This window comes from Artemia franciscana, chromosome 7, assembly GCF_032884065.1.
Source record: "Artemia franciscana chromosome 7, ASM3288406v1, whole genome shotgun sequence".
NCBI lineage: Eukaryota > Metazoa > Arthropoda > Branchiopoda > Anostraca > Artemiidae > Artemia > Artemia franciscana.
In genome coordinates this window covers 57425461-57444769 of record NC_088869.1, presented here as the reverse complement: position 1 = coordinate 57444769, position 19309 = coordinate 57425461, and the positions used below count along the sequence as shown (strand labels likewise).

General features: G+C 35.2%; 1 protein-coding gene across 1 annotated transcript in view; it reads left to right on the top strand.

The window, feature by feature from the left end:
- Nucleotides 1–3362: 3362 nt before the first annotated feature.
- The window catches only part of LOC136029517 (nondiscriminating glutamyl-tRNA synthetase EARS2, mitochondrial-like), a 39669-nt gene continuing 23722 nt past the window's right edge, over nucleotides 3363–19309 (top strand). The window contains exons 1-4 of the mRNA XM_065707965.1: nucleotides 3363–3537; nucleotides 9183–9362; nucleotides 13681–13931; nucleotides 16139–16353. Of these exons, the coding sequence (XP_065564037.1) occupies nucleotides 3501–3537; nucleotides 9183–9362; nucleotides 13681–13931; nucleotides 16139–16353 (683 nt within the window). The 5' untranslated portion in view covers nucleotides 3363–3500. The remainder of the gene's footprint in view (nucleotides 3538–9182; nucleotides 9363–13680; nucleotides 13932–16138; nucleotides 16354–19309) is intronic.

Here is a 19309-nt window from a genome sequence, read left to right as displayed (position 1 = left end):
CCTATAATAAGCAGAAATTAAAACTTATAGCGAAGTCAAACTAATAGTTGATAAAAAATAGTATACATGAGCATGGCTAACACCCCTCCACCCTTTTAAAACCAAGAGTTACATTTTCACTTTTGGCCTAACTTACTGTAAAAGGAATTCCCAGGTCTAAGCTGAAGACCCCTCAACCCGTGAGCTGCTCAAACATAAGGAAATTATTCTGTGCATTAATATATTTTGGAAAAAACTACCTCTGCATGGAGTGCCTTTTGTGACAGGAAGCATTTTCTAGAAGTGTCAAGTTGATTGGATTTTTTTTTAGTTCCAACATCAAAATTATCCACAATTTTTCTCATAACAGCTTTTGGTCTGGGTTGACAAACCTGGAGCAGGTTCCATTAGCTTTCAATCTTGATCTGACTGATTGAAAATATTCTGAGTCTGGTAACCCCTTTTGGTCTTGTTTGTTGGAAGTTGCTCCAGGACTAGCAGCTCCTTTTAGTTTGGGCTGATGAAAAGCATTCCAATTTTGGTGAGTCCTTATAGTCTTGACTGATCAAAAGTATTACAAGCTCGGTAACTACTTTAGGTTTAGGTTGATTGAAAATATGCCCCGTGAAGTAACTCTTTTTGACTTGGACAGCTGTTCTGAACAAAAACGTTCTGGGCTGACCAAGCACACTTTTAATATTTGATAACTCCTTTCATATTACGCTAATTGAGGAGGTCTTTTTGGTTTTGTCTGATCCGAAGTTTTACAAGATCGGTGCTGCTTCTTAGTCGGGGTTGATCGAAAGCATTTCGAACCTGGTAGCATCTTGTCCTGGGCTGTTAGATTCCTGTCCTGTAGGTCTAAAGCTGATTGGAACGCAAATATTTAGTCAGGTGCTTCCCCTCTTTTAGCCAAATTACCACCAGACCCCAAAGTTTGTAGTCAAGCCCTTTGATTGCTGAATACAAGCATGTTTTCTGTACCGAATGTTTCGTAGCTTTAGGTTGACTCATACAATCAAAGACTCTGTACTTAGCCTGTTTTTGCTATGAGTCACTCTTTACATTCAGCTTCTGTTGTTATTGTATTGAATCAGAACTTGTTATGTTGTCGAATTGTGTTGCCGAAATTTTATAGTGCGACCAACTTCGTTTTTTTTTACCGATTCAGGACATGGTTCTATTTATCTTTACTCTGTGCCAAGACATTATTTGATTTTGTGCAGGGTTAGTCCGTGTTTTGGACTTAGCTCTTTTTGGAACGTCCATATACCTCCCACTATCGATTTCTCAACAGAAAATTAGACTTGTCTGCGTTTCTGCTAACCTGAATTACACAAGGATTTTTGAATGGTATATAAGGGAGCCACAGGGACTAAGGCCTCCATTGTCTTATCATCACTCCTACCCCTAACTCTGTTTTAAGCAAAAAGTTTGAATTGGAATCTTGCAATATTTTTAATATCTGCGATTAAAGGACCAAAGTGGACCTAAGGCCCCCTAAATACTTCCGCCCCTTTCATTCCCTGCTCTTGAGCAGACAGTGAAAATGTTACCCTTTGTATAACTAAAGACCGCGCCATGATTTCAAAATATACAATTTGAGGAAAAAAGATCCATAGTCCCTTCAACATACCCCACCAAACTTCTTGCCTTTTTTAGCAGAAATATTGCACTTTGTCTGAAGTCTGAAATGAAGAAAACAGTCACTTTGCATCATAAGAGGCAGAAATATGGCCATAGCCTCTCTAGTTAACGAAAAAGCCTCCATTGTTGCGTAAGTCTTAAATGGTGATTTTTAAGAGTTAAAGATTTGTGGCTGTTATTCTCTCTTGCCTGATTTTGGTCCCTTGTTTTTAGGAATGGTATGTTTATTTAAAAGTGTCTTTTTTCTTTTTAATACCATTAAAAACAAAAAATTGTCTCTGTTCCCCTAGATTTCGAGCATGCGTTTTGCCCTCTCTACATTTTGTGAGCTGGCCCCGATGCGGACATCAAACTTTTCACGAACTCTAATTGGACACGAACTCGATTCATTTACGACAGGAACTCCAAACTCATTTAAAAACTAGAATGGCAGGCTATGCTTCCTCTCTCTTAGTGCCCCAATTTGACTACCTCACCTTGATAAAACCACATTTTGATATTAATTTAAAAATGAGATGTTGATGGTTTGAACTAGGTTTAAAGTCTTTTTTATTAAATAAATTATTTACAAATGTTTGAAGTTTATAAATCAGGATACTCGAAAGATTTCGTAAGACATCATTTGCGCTGCACATCTATTTGTGGAAGTTTTTCTTTTATAGAAAAATTTTAATCCATGCTCATCAAAGTTCTGTGCCCCGTTGAGGAAAAATGGTTTGACCCTAACCAAACTGTTCATGATAACAAAATGTAAGTAAAGAATGACTCGGCTCGATAGTAACTGGAACCGTAAAAATAGATTTCCGATAGCAATTATCACATCAAAGAATTGTTCTTATAAATGCTGATTTCAAATATATAAAATTCCACAAGTTTATTGTTACCCATTAAAAGCTAGGGACCTGAGAATATTCGACTGATTTTTAGAAAAGGGGAGAAACACAACCCAAAAGTCAAGTGATCTTAAAAAAATAACACCATTAGGTTCAGTGCATCATACAATCCTATTGTAGGTGTTTCAAGCTTAATCTACAAAATGTGGAATTTAATATTTTTTTGCCAGAAGAAACATCATGGATGCATGTTAATTCATTATTTTTAGGACTGACTGTACCGGCTTAATGGTCTTACCTGAAACACAAAGGCCGTTAAACTTAAATGGGAAATATTTCTAAAGAACTTTAAATTTTTAGCGTTGAGAGCGATAAATTAGGATGGGAAATAACCCTCAAAATACAATAATTTCTGTTTATTTTAATTTTTAATGTGGCTCCTTAGTTTCAGTTGAAACTTTTTTGTCATTTAATTTAGATTCAGAATCCATTCCTAGGGGTTTGATTTACAATTTATGTTTCCTTTTGAAGAACTTTTGCTGTTTTGAAATTTTTTCACTTATAATTGAATGCTAATAAATGTCGACTATAAGCCCTATAATTTTTATCACGTTTACTTGTGATTTTACAGTTCAATTTTTCGATTTCAGATTTTCGCAGAAAAAAAACTAATTTATGCTAACCCAGGGTATCATCCAATTTTTATTTCTTGTTTGTTGCTGTAGTGTTTTTTCTATTTCCGTATGAAGAATAAATAATTATTCCTTATATGTTTTTAGACGACAATAAATTACATAATTTGACCTAAGAGTACACTACAAAATATTGTACTTTTTTTGCCAAAGAGTCTCATCGCAATCTTTTCTTTAACATTAATAGGTGGCGCTAATTATTACGCGCAGCAAAATTGAAAATAGCAAGATATGGTTGAATTTTCAGAAAAACTAATCTAAAGTTGACTGTCTTCTTTGATCAGTAACAGAGCACCCAAGAAATACACCCGTTAATGAAACAAATCAGAAGAATATTGGAAGGTCTGAAATGACAGTGCGAGTTAGATTTGCTCCAAGTCCGACTGGTAAGTAACCTAGGCCAGCCTATGCAGTTGAACCAAAATCTAATTTAGAGATCAATCATGTGAATGATTGATAGAAGAAGGGCATAAATAGAGAAACACAAAAATTAATTTGTTAGGCGTAATGTTTTCCCCTTTGTCTCTAGCCTGTCAGTTTTGCAGTAATGGTTACCCTTTACCTTTCCACCCTAGATAGGCTATATCCTAGATGGATAGTCATAAATCCTAGACCACTGTTTGACAATTTATTCACTTTCACAAAGTTGCTAAGAATTTTAATTCAAAAATTGGTAAATATTGATCAGTTCATTTAATTAAACTAGGCTACAAATAAAGTGATAATACCCCTTGATGCCTTTTTTATACTCCTTCTGAATATAATAATTGCTTCTTTTGCATATTCAATTTTAAGCCCTATTATGACCCTTGAAAATTAGGCTACAATTTCTTTCTGTATTTTTTAGATATAAACATGGGTTAAAACATTTGTTTCAAACTTACTATTTCATTATAAATATGTTTTTTAGAAGTTGCATGATTCACAAACGTTGATAGGTTGAGTTTAGTTTGAAAAAAGAAATTCAAAACAATTGTTTTCTTCTTTTTCTGTTTGGCTGCTTAAAAACTGTTGTTTTACCTATATGTAAACAAATACTAAAGCAAACAGAAGAAGCATGGTGGATAGAAAAATAATGAAAATGTTTTGAATATATTATCCAATCTAATTGTGACAAATCAATGCTTGCAGATTATATAACTTCTTCAAAATGGATTTTCAAATAAAATAGTAAGATTGAAACCAATGTTTTAACCCTTTTTATACCAAAAACATTGAAAGAAATTATTGTTTTCAATAGTTCAAAAAAGGCTTAGAACTGATTTTGCAAGAAAAGCAATTTTATATCTATCAAGAGAACAAAAACTGGCAGCCAATAGTGTGTTCACTTTATTTGTAGGTCAATTATATGAACTGCTCAATATTTACCCAAAAATCAATACTAAGCAAAAGCTTGGCTTTCTGGTAGTAAAAGACAAAATGAACAGAGATCAAGTCCTATAAGGATTCAAATTTAAAATGGCATTTGAATAATAATTATTGAGTCAATCCTTTTTTTGCTCATAATCAGGCAAAGAAGAGAGTAAACAATGATTACAAAAATTGTGATTTTGTATACAAGATAAGCTTTTCTATAATGTATCTTGGGACTCTTTATTTTCATATAGGTCTTTCTACTGATGTAGAAATTTTTATTTTGCAGTTGGTTTTATTTCTGTTGTGTGTAAAAACTCATGACATATATTATGAGCAGCCCAGGGTTAAAATAAGATCTTCTAGCCTCTGCACTTGCCAGGGATGTCAATTAGAGAGGGAGAATTAACACCTAGAGTTTGTTTCTCCTTCTCCTTTGCATCTTTGCTTAAAAAATTAAATCTAGAAAAATTACTCAAACAATTTTTTTTCATGTGTGAATCAGTATAAGGGGGATGAAAGGGTATGCATTTCCACAGGGGTATCTTCTTTGGGAGAGAAGGTATTCTGGACACCATGTTTGTGTATAAAATCCACTTTACCAAGCAAAGCTTGGTGCCCTGGTATTTAGGCCTATGTGTATATTTTACAGTAGCATATCTCTTTCTTTCTGCTGATTGATTAGTGTTTCTGATAAAAATAACCAATAATAAAAGATTCAATCTAGGTATGCAGTACTGTAAATTATAGCCTATGCAAAATAGTAATACCACCCTTATGTCTAAATATATGGTCCAAGTAGTATATATGCTCTTAATTTTCATAAATCACTCTTTTCTTCAACTTAGTTTCCCAGTTTGTGAAAATAAAGTTTTGTGAGAAATTCATTGCATATATGCAATTCAAGGTGTATTTTGCTCTTTAGAGGGGTGGGTATGAACCTTATTTCTGATGCAAGCAATATTATATTTAGATTCTGGTTTAAATTCTGACTCTAAAGGTGTGTCTATGAGTAGATATACAAATTAGATTTTTAATGAGCCCTTAAATAGATCTCTGTGATGTTGCAGCAGCCTTCTAGTTCTATTAGTCAGTAGGTAATTTATGATTAATATTAAGGGGCTGGGACAGGAGAATAGAGAAGAGGGGTGATTATAAACATCTGGATTATGGTTTACAACAACGTAGATTATGATAACACCCTTTTCATTCTTCCCAGCCCTTTCATTCTGGTATTGACACTTTCAATGGAGGAAATATATATTGCAATAAGTATAATCACTGGAACAAAATGGAAAAGAGACTTTGTTATTCAGTAATTCAAAACCCACTTCTGTGAAAAAGAAGGGATAAAAATGATGTGGTCCAGCATATTTATATATGTTACTCAGTTATTTTATTGGTCAAAATGGTCAATGATTATATATAGCACTGTTGCTACCAACCAATAGTTAGGAGGCTTGGAAATAGGTGCATACTCAGGAGGGATAAATACAGAAGTAAACTGGCTACTGAAAGATTTGGCAATTTATAAATTATCCAAGGTGATCTGCCTTCATTTTGCAGCTCAGCACTTGAGTTTCTACTAATGTTTTGAAAATTTTCAAGGTTTTTAACATATTATTTGAGATATGTTTTATTTTCCTGTGGTACCTTTTGGCTCTTTTTTTTTCAACACAGTACTTTGCTGGCTCTCTCAGAAATTAAATTTTACTCAAAGAAGGAACACTCCCAAATCCATTTTACACTTGAAATAGCAGAATGAATACTGCTTACCAATTATAGCGAAGAATTTAATGGGCCATTACATACGACTTTTTTGTTTTTATAGACATATGTTAACATTTTTCTTTAAGTTTTGATCTAAACCCAGTACTCTAGCTATGCCATGATGTTTTGTAAATTGGTTTAGCTTGTCTTGCTTAGCCTTAAAATATGTCAAGAATATATTCTGAGAAAATTTGGTCCAATTTCTAGTCTCCATGACATCCTTTGGAAATACATCACAAGTTATACAATTTGGAGGGTTCATTACTTACTTGCAAGTTACCCTCTGGTTAAGCAAAGGAGGCTTCAAGTTTTGGCATTAAACTCTCAAAAGGCAAATTTAGACAGTTATTTAGAGTCAATTTTTGACTTTCCTTAATGAATAATATGTTTTAGTCTTTTGACTTGTTTTTAGCTTACAAGATAAATAATCTTCTCCAAGATCAAGCCACCTTGAGGTATTCTGTCAGTAGAGTTTTCAAAACTGATGTGAACTTTACCATGTATATATGTATAAGAAATGGAATTAGTTCTATCTGTAACTATTCTTTTAATGATAAATAAGGTAATAAGGGGATGACCACCACCCTCCCATTACGAAAAACTAAATGGTAGAATCCTCTATTATTGAACAAAATAACTAAAAGTCTGCCTTGTTTTTCTTATGCAAATTTCCTATAAAAATCTTTTCCAAGTGCTGTTACCAGGGCTAGGGATTTACCCTCCAGAAATACCTCCCTTCCTCTATGGAAAACACCCCCTGGGAAATACTGGTTCATTCTCGGGTTAAATGTTATTTTTTATTTTCACAATAACAGCTTAGATGGGAAATATTCCTGAAAATCAAGAGAGATTGAATATCAATCTCACATTTTTTTGGCGTATTTTATAGGTTTTTTTTTTGTACCAGCCCCGCCCCCACACACATCCAAAAAAAATATCTCCCCAAGTAAAATTTCTGGATATAGCCCTGAGATTATACATCAATTTCTGCTTCCACTATCCCCTTGTCTCTCCCTCGTAACTAATTCTGTATTTATCTGAAGACTCAATGAGAGTTGAGATGTTTTGGCTCTAAATTCTCCCTTTGAGGTATCTCCCTTCCTCCCTAACTAGCTAGAATATTTTTAAGGTCTAAAAAATTTCACTGTCTTAGGTAAATTCCCTATTGTTTTGCAATTCCAAACATTTGCATATAAGGGCTTTAATACTCTACAATAAGGTTCTTTGATAGTTTTGTAGTTAGGATGGGAGAGAGATGCCTCAAAGGGTGTATTTTAATGCCAAAACATCCCAACTCTAATTGAGCCTTCAGAAAAATACATAATTAGTTTTAAGGGAGAGACAAGGAAAATTCCTCTGTTTATGGTGATTTCAAATATAGCGAAAAAAAGTTTATTACTAGGTAAAGTACCACTTTCAGTTTCAAAACATCAATTCTTGTCCACATAAGGCAAAAATTCTGGCAAAGCAAACAGGCTTAGAACAATTAAAGGAATCTATATAACATCACAGTTTCAGAGGGAGTGACACATCTTCAGAGGGAGTGACACTTATGCGGAGTGACACATCTGTCTCTAAATATGCATGTAATCCATACTAAATGAAAGGTTATTATAAACCTTTAAACATTTAATGCTTATAGTTACATATTATGTCTTAGTTGCATTTTAAGGGGAGGCAAGTGGAGGCCCTCCCTCTGCCCTGTATTAATAACACAGCAAATTTATTGTGTAAAGCAAGGTCTTTCCTGCTCAAAGCACTGCTATATAAAACAGAGACTTTACCATAAAGAGCAGGATTTTAGTTTATCAGTTGTCCTCAAATAAAGGGTAACTCAGGATGAAGCTTTCTGCAGCAGCTGGAACATAGCTAAGTGCAACCCTTAGCAAGCAAAACACAAGAAAAAATTAACGAAATTATCCAGTGAGAGAAAATTCCAATTGACGTCAATCTGGAAATGGTAATTTTTATCTGGATTAAACTAAGCGACAGTTTGTATTTGCAAAAATATTTTTTCAGAGCTTCAAAAAAGAGCCTGAAACTCTTCAAGTATGACATGGAATTAAAATAAAAAGTACAACCTTTAATCGCCATTGTAGAGAACCCTATTCCAGCCCCTGTCTCGAAAATCAAGGAAAGTTGTATTTTAGAACGGGTAGTACTGTTCAGTCATTTTTGTCTTTTTCAAAGGGTAGCCTATGAAAAGAGGGTGTTTGTCTTTTTCAAAGGGTAGACCAGAGTACAACTTTTAAGCAATAATTGTAGCAATAATTTAATATGTAGCAACAATTTAAGCAATAATTAAAAATTGTAGGACAGCAATGGATTTGGCAATATTCATAAACTGTGAATCAAAGGTACATAGCACCCCTTAATGGTTGTAGCAGTAGCTGTAGCCTTATGACTTTGTAGTCCACATGCACCAAGGACTGGATACTTTGTCAGTGCTATCTTACAGCAATGAAAAATGAAATATTAACTCAGATTGTAGACATTCACTTAACATGCAAGAAGTACAGGGAACAGTTTGGCTTGTATCAATTCTTTTTTTATGTAGAAAAACAAATGCAGCATCAAAATTTTCTCAAACATACCTCACGGTCTATCCTACAATGAGAGACACATAGAATAGGAAGCCTAAATACAACTTACTGTGTGATGGATGTGGTTGTTTTTTCATAATTGTCGTATAATTGCCCTGTTTCTTGATGTTGTAGCAAATTTACCCACTCTTCCCTTTTGAAAAATCGTTTTTTCAAAACGATTTTTTTTCCTTTTTCTTTTTTTTATGGAAAAAGACATTTTTCCTTGCAGAAACAATTTCTTATAAGTTTTTTATTGCTTACTCATTTTTTCAACCATCAGGACCAAGTTTTTGTCATCTGACCCATTCTTTCTTTATTTACAGGTTTCTTACATCTTGGTGGACTCCGCACAGCTCTGTATAATTTTTTATTTGCGCAACAAAATAAGGGAAGCTTTATACTGAGGATTGAAGACACAGATAGGAAGAGGATAGTTCCTGGTGCTGTAGAAGCCATTGAGAGAGTGTTGACAAAATTACAGCTTATACCCAAGGAAAGTCCTGGTAATTCTCAAGTAATCTTTTTATTCATCTATCATACAGCAAAGTTACCCTTCTGATCTAAAAATGAATTAGCAGCCAAAAGTTAAATGGGCTGACCAGGGTTTTCACAAGTTGTATTATGACTCTTTAGTCGTTTGGGTTGGTCATACCCTTCTCCAGGCAGATTATAACTATAACTTCTTTGACATCATTAAACACCTTACGTCAGGTATATTTTTGATATATGATGGATCCGATCTGTTTTTTATTCTGCTTAATTTAAATATTTCTATTTTGATAACAGAAGTTTAATTAGTTAGGTAGGTTTATTTTATTGATACTATGCTTAAATTTTTACTTACACTTAAAGTTGGTAAGGCTTGAAGGCTTGTCAGACAATTATGGTAGGATACAAAGAAAAAAAAACGTTTTTGTCAGGAAAACCATAAATTTGAGGGTTAAGTAGAAAACGTTGAATTAATCAGATGAAAATTATTGATTAAAAAATTTTCTGTTTAACCTTGTGGTAGTACATTGGATTGATCTCTGTTTGGCACTACAGAGCCCGGGTTCGATCCCAGCTACCACAGGCTCTGGAATTGCATGGAGAGTCATACATTAACATTTCCAAATAGTCAAACAAGAAGAAAACATTTTAGTTTATGCTTTCAAAACTAATTAGGCTGAACTTCGGTTGTACAGTCACAGTCCAATTTAAAAAAAAGTATGTGCATTGTGACTTTGCACAACCAAAGAGCTGAGATCTGCTCAGCCTTTGTTCAAGCAGGAGACATAATACTGCTAATACTAACGACTCACCGCAGCAACAAGTCCTCCTCCATTCCAATCTATTCAAAGTCTCCCTTTTTACACCCTCCCTGGAAGTTCCCATTTTCCTTAAATCTTCTCTTACAACATTCTCCCATCCTAACCGAGGACGGCCTGCTTTTCGTGTAGCCCTAGACAGTTGACGAAAATTACAATCTTGGCAATGTGTAATCCCACATGTGCAGAACGTGCCCTAGCCATCTCAACCTTTCTCTCATTATAACCCTAGAAATCAATACCTGAAAGTTTTAAATTAGACAAACTTATTTGTAACAGTGACCTATTGCGACAAAACTAATTTCGACTCAAATTTATTGTGATCATTCTTTTTTGTTTCTAAATATTAAAAAAAACTTTTGATTTTATTCCACCTATATGAGTAGGCCTATAGTGCTATTATCAGATTAGTGTTGACAAGCATCCTTGCCATTTTGTCATTTTTGTACCCTTACAAGCCACCTTGCCATTTTAAAGAAGTTGTAAAGCGAAAAATTGACAATAAAATGTTTTTTGAAATATGGATTAGACCCTGGAGTTGTGATCTTATTTGTGTGCTTCTTATTCAATAAAGTCAAAGTTAAAACATTACACTTCCTAGAAATTAATAGGGAGAAAATAATTTTACCATCGATGGATTCATTGATCGCCTATGTTTTGATTCCAGAATTCCTTTTTTTTTGTCATATAGATCAATTATGAAAGTTGTAGGAGTAGTGGCAAGGAAAAACAGATCTGACAGGCGGAACACGCTGAACTTAAATGTCATCTGCTTTAGCATCAAGGAGGCATGTTATGACTCACACTGTCTCATCAAATACATGTATGGGAACAGCTCAGTTTGGTTGAAAATTTTTTATTGACGCATCTACATAAGAAGGAACAATAAAAAACTATCTTCCCTGAAGTAAAAAACTATCTTCCTCCTTAAGAGAATTATCATGATTTTGGTTAAAACAAATGTTTTCTAACCCCTCCTCGTGAAAACTATTCTGATAATTCTATTCTATAATACTATTTATGTATTATACTATAATCAGATATATTCTGATCTTATGTATTATATATTAGATATATATCATTATGTATCAATACTATAATACGATAATACTATTCTGAAAACATCCCCTTCCATAGCATATTAGAAAATACTGTATCCAATACTGAGCGATGCACGCAGTGTAGTAAAAAATTTTTAAAAGTTAGAGACAGAAGTTCCCATACAGCCATCTCAAACTTCATCTCAATATAGCCCTAGAAAGCAGGACTAAATCATACTTTTTGTACAGCCTACTGTTTGAAATACGGTGAGTCAGTTGGGCACCCGAATTAATCCGTAGGCAGTTTCTCTAGAAAACATCTAGCAAATCTTCCTCCGTTTTTCACAGCCCTCTTGCTTCAGGACCATACTTGACAACTGCCATCGCTGTAGCTTGCAATATTCTAATCTTGGTTTGCAGACTGTTCTTTCATCCTCTATTTCTTGGGACTGCTTGAATAATTATAAAGACAAGAAAAACAAGAAAAAAATTTAGATTTTAATGCGTTGCCAAGATTAGCTGATTTATTTTTAGTTCTTTAATGAGCAGTAAGCTGAATAGGCCAGTAAAAGAAAAAATGCTAATAAATTACTGATTTTGTTCTGCATTGTGCTGGTCGAAGCTTGTTATTGTGGCATGTATTTAAGTTGACTGCTGAGGTGAGGGTAGTAGGGAACGGTGTTTATGACTAAAGCACAGAGCGTCCAAAGTTACATGTCAGATGGTACCTGTGTTCTTGGTATATCAGATGGTTCAGTCAGGATTTGTGGAGCTGAGAGGGCAGATTCGTAAGTCACATATTTGGTGCCTAGGATGGTGCTGTGGAACATATCAATGCCATCTATTAAAAAAATTATCTTAAAAACATGCTTCTGAAATACTTTTTAGCTAGCTAAATATGTTCGAGTGCAAAATTAGATATGTCAATTTGCAATATTACCCATTTATGCATATAATTCGTGGATGCATTGTCGGTGTCGCGTCTAAAGGTAGTATCTGGCATTTTCACTCTTCTGAGATAGTTATCAAAAACTGTTTGCCAAGTCGTTTTCAGTGGGAAAGTATCCTTAGCCGTTCTTTGATTCTCTTGATCCTCATTACCCTTCAGATTTTCTAGCTAATGCTTTTGGCTGTTATCTCAGAATGGTGAAAGTGATAGACACTACGTTTAGGCATGACAGTGATGGCATAGTTTGTGATGACGTTTATGACCCATTTCCTGGCCTTATGGTGACTAAAACCGGTCTTATAATTAGAAATCAAAATCTAAAATTACATAGTGTGCTGGTACATATATTAGGATGTGGTTTTTCTTTTGGGTAGGGGGGATCCAAATCTAATTTTATAATTTGAATAGGAAGTGCCCAGAACTTTGGGAAGGTTTAGCATTCGGGTATAGAGAAGGAGGTGAGCCCCCCACCTCCGCGCATATTCCTGATATTGCTCAGCTTCTTTTTGGCTAGCAAAAGTATCTCAATCGGAAACTCAGTGGTGTAAGTTGTAAACTGCTCCATTCGGAAACTTTCTTTGAAGACGTACCGCCACAAAAAGAATGGGGGAGTGAGTCTAAAGCTACTCTACTGAAACCCTTTCTCTAAAAATTGTGGCCTTAAAACGTACCGCTATTTGTTTCGGACCCTTCATTTAACAGAGATCATCATAATAATCATGATAAATTTGGACATATCTTCCCTTCCTTTATTTTGTTCAAGAGAAGCATCAAGTCTCTAGCTTTTCATGGATAGTTGGGCTGGGATGCTGTATGCTACTCTACAGATGCTACACATGCTATGATTCTGTATGTGCTTGTGGTTTAAATATGGAAATAAAATGCTACTGTGGACTGAATACATTACTAATTGAACTATAGCTTGTGTTTGGATTCCATAGTAATCAATTTGCTCATATTGTATAATAGGAGCAAACAATATATGACCCACATCCAGTCTCCATAATACGCTCTCACTCTCAACAAAATAGGTGTTTCTCTTGGCCCAGGGAGCGACCCCTGAAAGTTCTAACCCATTGGATAGCCAAGATCCGATATGCCCCTTTTCCTTCCATGAAATCTGTGTATGAATAATTAGCTATTTTTTAAGTTGTTCTCCTTGCTCCCGGATCAAGGGGTGTAGTTAATGTTTCCCAGAGCCATATTCACTGGACATTTCGAAAATTTTGAAACAATATCTTTCTCAAAATTTTGATGCGATATCAGACGGGGGTCGGGTAGCAGATAAGGATGTGGGAGGAAGGCTAATTGTCCTCTGCTAACTTTCAAACCTTAAGAAGAGCACTATTAGTTTCAATTTCCGATCGTTTACGATCATCCCTTTCGTGACGAAGTCACTGGAAAAAATATCTAGGAGTAACATGCCTCTTTATTATAGGCAACGTTACAGCGTCGCCTTGGAAGTGCCTACCCCCTCTAACTGTGCAACTTTGGCCGTATCTAATGTTTACATATCTCTTTTTAGGCAATGGAGGTGATTATGGTCCTTACTTTCAATCCCAAAGACTGGATTTATACCGCAGTAATTTAGATACCTTATTAAAAAATGGTAATGCGTATGCCTGTTTTTGCTCTCCAACTCGGTTGGATTTAATCAGGAAAGATGCCATCAGGAGACGAGAAGTTCCTAAGTATGACAACAAATGTCGGAATTTGAGTCGCAAACAGGTGGAAGAAAAGATTCGACAAGGACTGTCACATTGTTATCGATTTGTTGTAAGATGATTTTCAATTTTGTATGTGAAATTAACGACGTTTTATTGCTTATAAGTTTTGTTTAGATGTGTTGCTTATAGGTTTATGTTTTAGCCCATTTTAAGGCAGAAAACCATTCGCTTTATGCGCAGAAGTAGGATTTTATTTCAGTTGGCCAAACGTAGGTAATGAGATGGATCTTACCTTGTCCATATATAATTTATTGCAGATGACAGGAAATCTTTACCCAGTCACTTGTTAGTTGAAATTCAAAGTGAAACTTATCACCGAGAAAATTCACGTTCGTCTCTAAGAAAAAATCCGATACTGTCCAGCATTACCCAGGAAAGCTACAAAGCTGATTATCAAATTCTAAATAAATATGTTAATTTCACTGTATCTTTTTAATTTTTTTTCAATATTTTTATTCTTTACACTCATCCCATTTCGTCCAATCCAGGTCTGGAAATGTATGATTGAGGAACTGACAAACATGTATATCCCTATGTGGTGGTGCATCCCATTACTGAAAAATTATACTACTACTATTACTAGCAGGTCACTGAAGTACCAACCCACCTGAGATCAACACAGCTATGCACGCTCCTCCTCCATCCCAATATATTCAAAGCTTCCTTCTTAAGACCCTCCTAAGGAGCCCCTTTTCCTTTAAATCCTTTCTTATGACCTCCCCCACCCCATCCAGGGAGGACCTGCTTTTTGTTTGATCCTAGATGGTTAGTTCGAAAGGATGGACTTTGGCAATCTGTCATCCTTTATCCGCAGAAATATGTCCTAGCCATCTCAACCTTTCTCTCATTCTAGCCCCAGAGAACGGGATAGAACCACATTTTTTGTACAGCTTACTGTTTAAATACGGTCAGTCAGACGGGTAACCAGAAGAATCTGTTGACAATTCCTCTTGAAAATATCTAACAAATCCTCCCCCGTTTTTTGAACTGCCCACGTTTCAGAATTATACTAGACCGCTCTCATCACTATAGCAACCATTATTCTAATCTTGGTTCGCAGACTTATTTTCCTATTCTTCCAAACTTTTTTCAGTTTTGAAAAAAACACCTTGGGCCTTGGTTATTCTACTTTTAACACCTACACTGTATCTACCTTCTTTAATAATTCTACCCAGGTAGATGAAGCCATCCACTTGATCTATCTTTTCCGTTATCCCAACATAACCTCTCCGCCTTCATTTATTCCCAGTTTAAATGACTTAGTCTTCTTAATTTTAATCATCCACCCTATTCTTCCAGCCCTGATTCCTCAAAACCTCCAAAAATCCATTCATTTTGCTAATATAATTATCTAGGATACTCAATTCAGTAGCATAATCTAAGTCTAGAAGAGTTTTACTTTCCCATTTGATTCCATACTCCCATTACACTTAGTACCACATATTTGGTCAGAAAGTCGACTTAAAAATCCGCATTAATTGTTTCTTGCTAAAGATTTTTTTTTTTTGGGGGGGGGGCACAACGAAGCTTGGGACCCCCCAATTGGTAGTGGCTTCCCCTGTAATTTATAGAAATTTTGACCTTTTTGGGGCTTATTCCTAAACCTGAATCCACCTCAATAGAGGACCTTGTATGCTAATACAAACCATAATAAACAGTTATTACTATGAAACAAATCTTATATCTTGTAAGACAAAAAACTAAAAACAAATAACAAAATATCAAATAATTAAAATAAAAAACTGAAATATATCCTCAACTGCGTTTGTAACAATTCTTCGAAGCGTAAGAGACTTTATGGATCCCTGTAGATGGCATATTATCCTTATTTTCGTTATGTTAAAAATATCCTGTTAGTTGCTGTTGTTGAGTATTTGATTTTTTAGATTGTAAAACAAGTATTTCGACTGTAATACGGTGCTCTAATTGACTACTGCTTCTGTATAGCCAGATATCGTAAAATCTCGGGTAACCTTATTCGTATTGTTCATGTAAAGTCTTTTGATGGAAGGTAATTTGTTTAAACATAACCTACAGAAAATACGCATTATTCCTGTCTATAATGCACAATTATATTGACACAAAGTAAGGAGGAAGAAAAATATTCCTAGGAAGATAAGACGTCGTTGGAAATTTTGTGAAAAAATCCACTTTCCTCTGTTTTTTCTCTCACCCTCTTTCTGTCTCTCTCCTCCTCCCACTGTTTCTCTCTATTCCTTTATTAAGTATTTGTATAAAGTAAATGCTAATTTTCAGCTTAGGTCAGAAGAATCGAACTTCAGAGACCTAGTATATGGACCCTATGACTATAATCCTGCTGCACATGAAGGAGACCCGGTGATTATGAAAGAAGATGGGTACCCCACTTATCATTTTGCTAATGTTGTTGATGATCATTTAATGGATATTTCGCACGTTCTTCGTGGAGAAGAGTGGCTAATTTCAACTCCCAAACACATTCTTATGTACAAGTAGGTGAGAGGTTTTCTCAATATGAATCTGGACTTTGGATCTTATTTTCCATAGGTTAAGCAAAAACTTTTTAAGTCACATTGTTAGTTACTGGAGGATGTTCTAATTGGAGCAACTTGATAGCTACCAGTAGAATGGGTGATTAGCACTGTGAACAGACGATACTTCTCATTAGACAACATTGTTTCAAACAGTTCGTGGTAACGAACTGTAGTAAGGAGCGACCCGGCTCAATAGTAACCAAAACTCTAAAAATAGAATTTTGATACCAATAGCTACATCAAAAGAATCGCATTTCAATGCTGATTTTAAATATAAAAGTTTCATCAATTTTAATCCTACCCATCAAAAGTTACGAGCCTGAGAAATTTGCCTTATTTTAGAAAATAGGGGGAACAACCCCTAAAAGTCATAGAATCTTAACGAAAATCACACCATCAGATTCAGCGTATCAGAGAACCCGATTGTAGAACTTTCAAGCTCCTATCTAAAAAAATGTGGAATTTTGTATTTTTTGCCAGAAGGCAGATCACGGATGCGTGTTTATTTGTTTGTTTTTTTGTTGTTTTTTTTTCAGGGATGATCGTATCGACCCAGTGGTCCTATAATCTTGCGAGAGGGCTCATTCTAACGGAAATGAAAAGTTCTAGTGCCCTTTTTAAGTGACCAAAAAAATTGGAGAGCACCTAGGCCCGCTCCCACGCTAATTATTTTCCCAAAGTCACCGGATCAAAATTATGAGATCGCCATTTTATTCAACGTAGTCAAAAAATCTTATAACTGTGTCTTTGGGGACGAGTTACTCCCCCACAGTCCCCGTGGGAGGGGCCACAAGTTACAAACTTTGACCAGTGCTTACATATAGTAATGGTTATTGGGAAGTGTACAGACGTTTTCTGGGGGATTTTTAGGTTGAGGGAGAGTCGAGAAGAGGGGGATATGTTGGGGGAGCTTTCCTTGGAGCAATTTGTCATGGGGGAAGAAAAGTTTCATGAAGGGAGCGCAGGATTCTCTAGCATTATTAAAAAAAAAACAATGAAAAATAAATAAGAAAAAGTTTTTTCAACTGAAAGTAAGGAGAAGCATTAAAACTTAAAACAAAGAGAAATTATTACGCATGTGATGGGCTCACCTCCTCCTAATACCTCGCTCTTCACGCTAAAGCATTTTTAGTAATTTCAACTATTTTTTCTACGGCTTTTGTGATTCAGGGGTCATTCTTAAGAAATTGGGACAAAATTTAAGCTTTAGTGTAAAGAGTGAGGTACTGACGAGGGGGTGAACCCCTTCATATACGTAATAAAAAAATGAGAATACAGAAGTTCGTTACGTAAGCTAATTTGTAAGTTACGTATATCTTTTACCAATAAAAAGATTCGTAAAAATTAAAAGTTCTAGTTGCATTTTTAAGTAATCAAAAAATCGGAGGGCAACTAGGCCTCCTCCTCCGCTGCGTTTTTTCTCAAAATCATTCGATCAAAACTATGAGAAAGCCAATTAGCCAAAAAAATAAATATGCAAATTTCGTTTTAATTATTCATATGCGGAGAGCCAAAATCAAAACATGCATTGGTTCAAAAACGTTCAAAAATTAAATAAAAAAACAAGTTTTTTTAACGGAAAGTAAGGAGCGACATTAAAACTTAAAACGAACAAAAACTACTTCGTATATGAAAGGGGTTGCTTCCTCATCAACACCCCACTCTTTACGCTAAAGTTTTTTACTATTTTAAAAAGTAGAGTTAAGAGAAAGAGTCAAACTTAGCGCAAAGAGCGGGGTGTTGATGAGGAAGCAGTCTTTTTCATATACGAAGTAATTTTTTTCGTTTTAAGTTTTAATGTCGCTCCTTACTTTCCGTTAAAAAAACTTTTCTCTTTTATTTAATCCTAAGATAAGGAATGACCAGTGTGTTTATATTTACCTAAGGTAAAGGTAGTTAAAACTCTCACAAAGAGCAGGGGCTATTATCTTGCAATACTTCCCTCGTGAAGCTCAATAGGTAGGGTCATGATCAGGGATCTAATTTGCTATGGGACAGGGTGGGCAACTGCCCCCTCCGGACCTAAGTTTGCCTCCCCCAGACCTCAGTTTGCCCTCCCCAGCTGAAATTTAGTTTCTACAGAAATTCGTGTGAAAATTGAGATAAGCCTGCACAATTCAAGTATCCGGAGAAATAGGTCAGTTTTATTTAGTATATCTTTGCCTTTAGGGTAATATATGACTCACTTTTCAGTTTTCACTGCCATTTTCACTTGATTTAAGAAAATTGGCTCCAACTCCCCATCCCTCAGGATTTTGACGAAATTACGCCACTGGTCATGATGTGGTTGGTTCGAACCAACTACGTGATGGATTGATTAGTTCATCCATGTGTTCTGTTATTAATAAAGAGAAAATCTTTTTCATTTCTCTGTACGTAGAAAACCAACTTGTAATGCTTTGTATCTTAACGTCCACTCATGCCACCTGGCATCTGTAGAAAAAGAACTAGTTATTTCATTGGCTGGTATAGTTCTTAAAATTTGTTCTCCGAAGTATCTTGATTTAAAACTGTTGCACTTTGGGGACATATTGTTTTTTTGCAAAGCATACACAATTATATTGAGGAATGAAGTAATAACGAAGAGACAAAGCCAGCATAAAAAAAATAAAGAGCCTCAATTTTTGGATTCTAAAAGTTCAAATGGCTACATCTCATTACCTTGTGTGCGATTCTTAGGTGAAAAACTTGTACAGCCTTTGTTTAAATATAGTATTAAAACTTGTCTCAAATCAGTCGGACCTGCGGGTGGCTTTCTAAAATTTCTGGGTAAGACAAAAGGTACTATAACCTTCGGAGTAGAGTGTAGTGTATTCTTGGTCTTGTGGAAAGTTCCACATTGGCTGAATTCACCAGCAATTTATGGAACGGTCTTTGAGAACCTTAATCCTCTCAAATTTAGAAATCCTTTTGA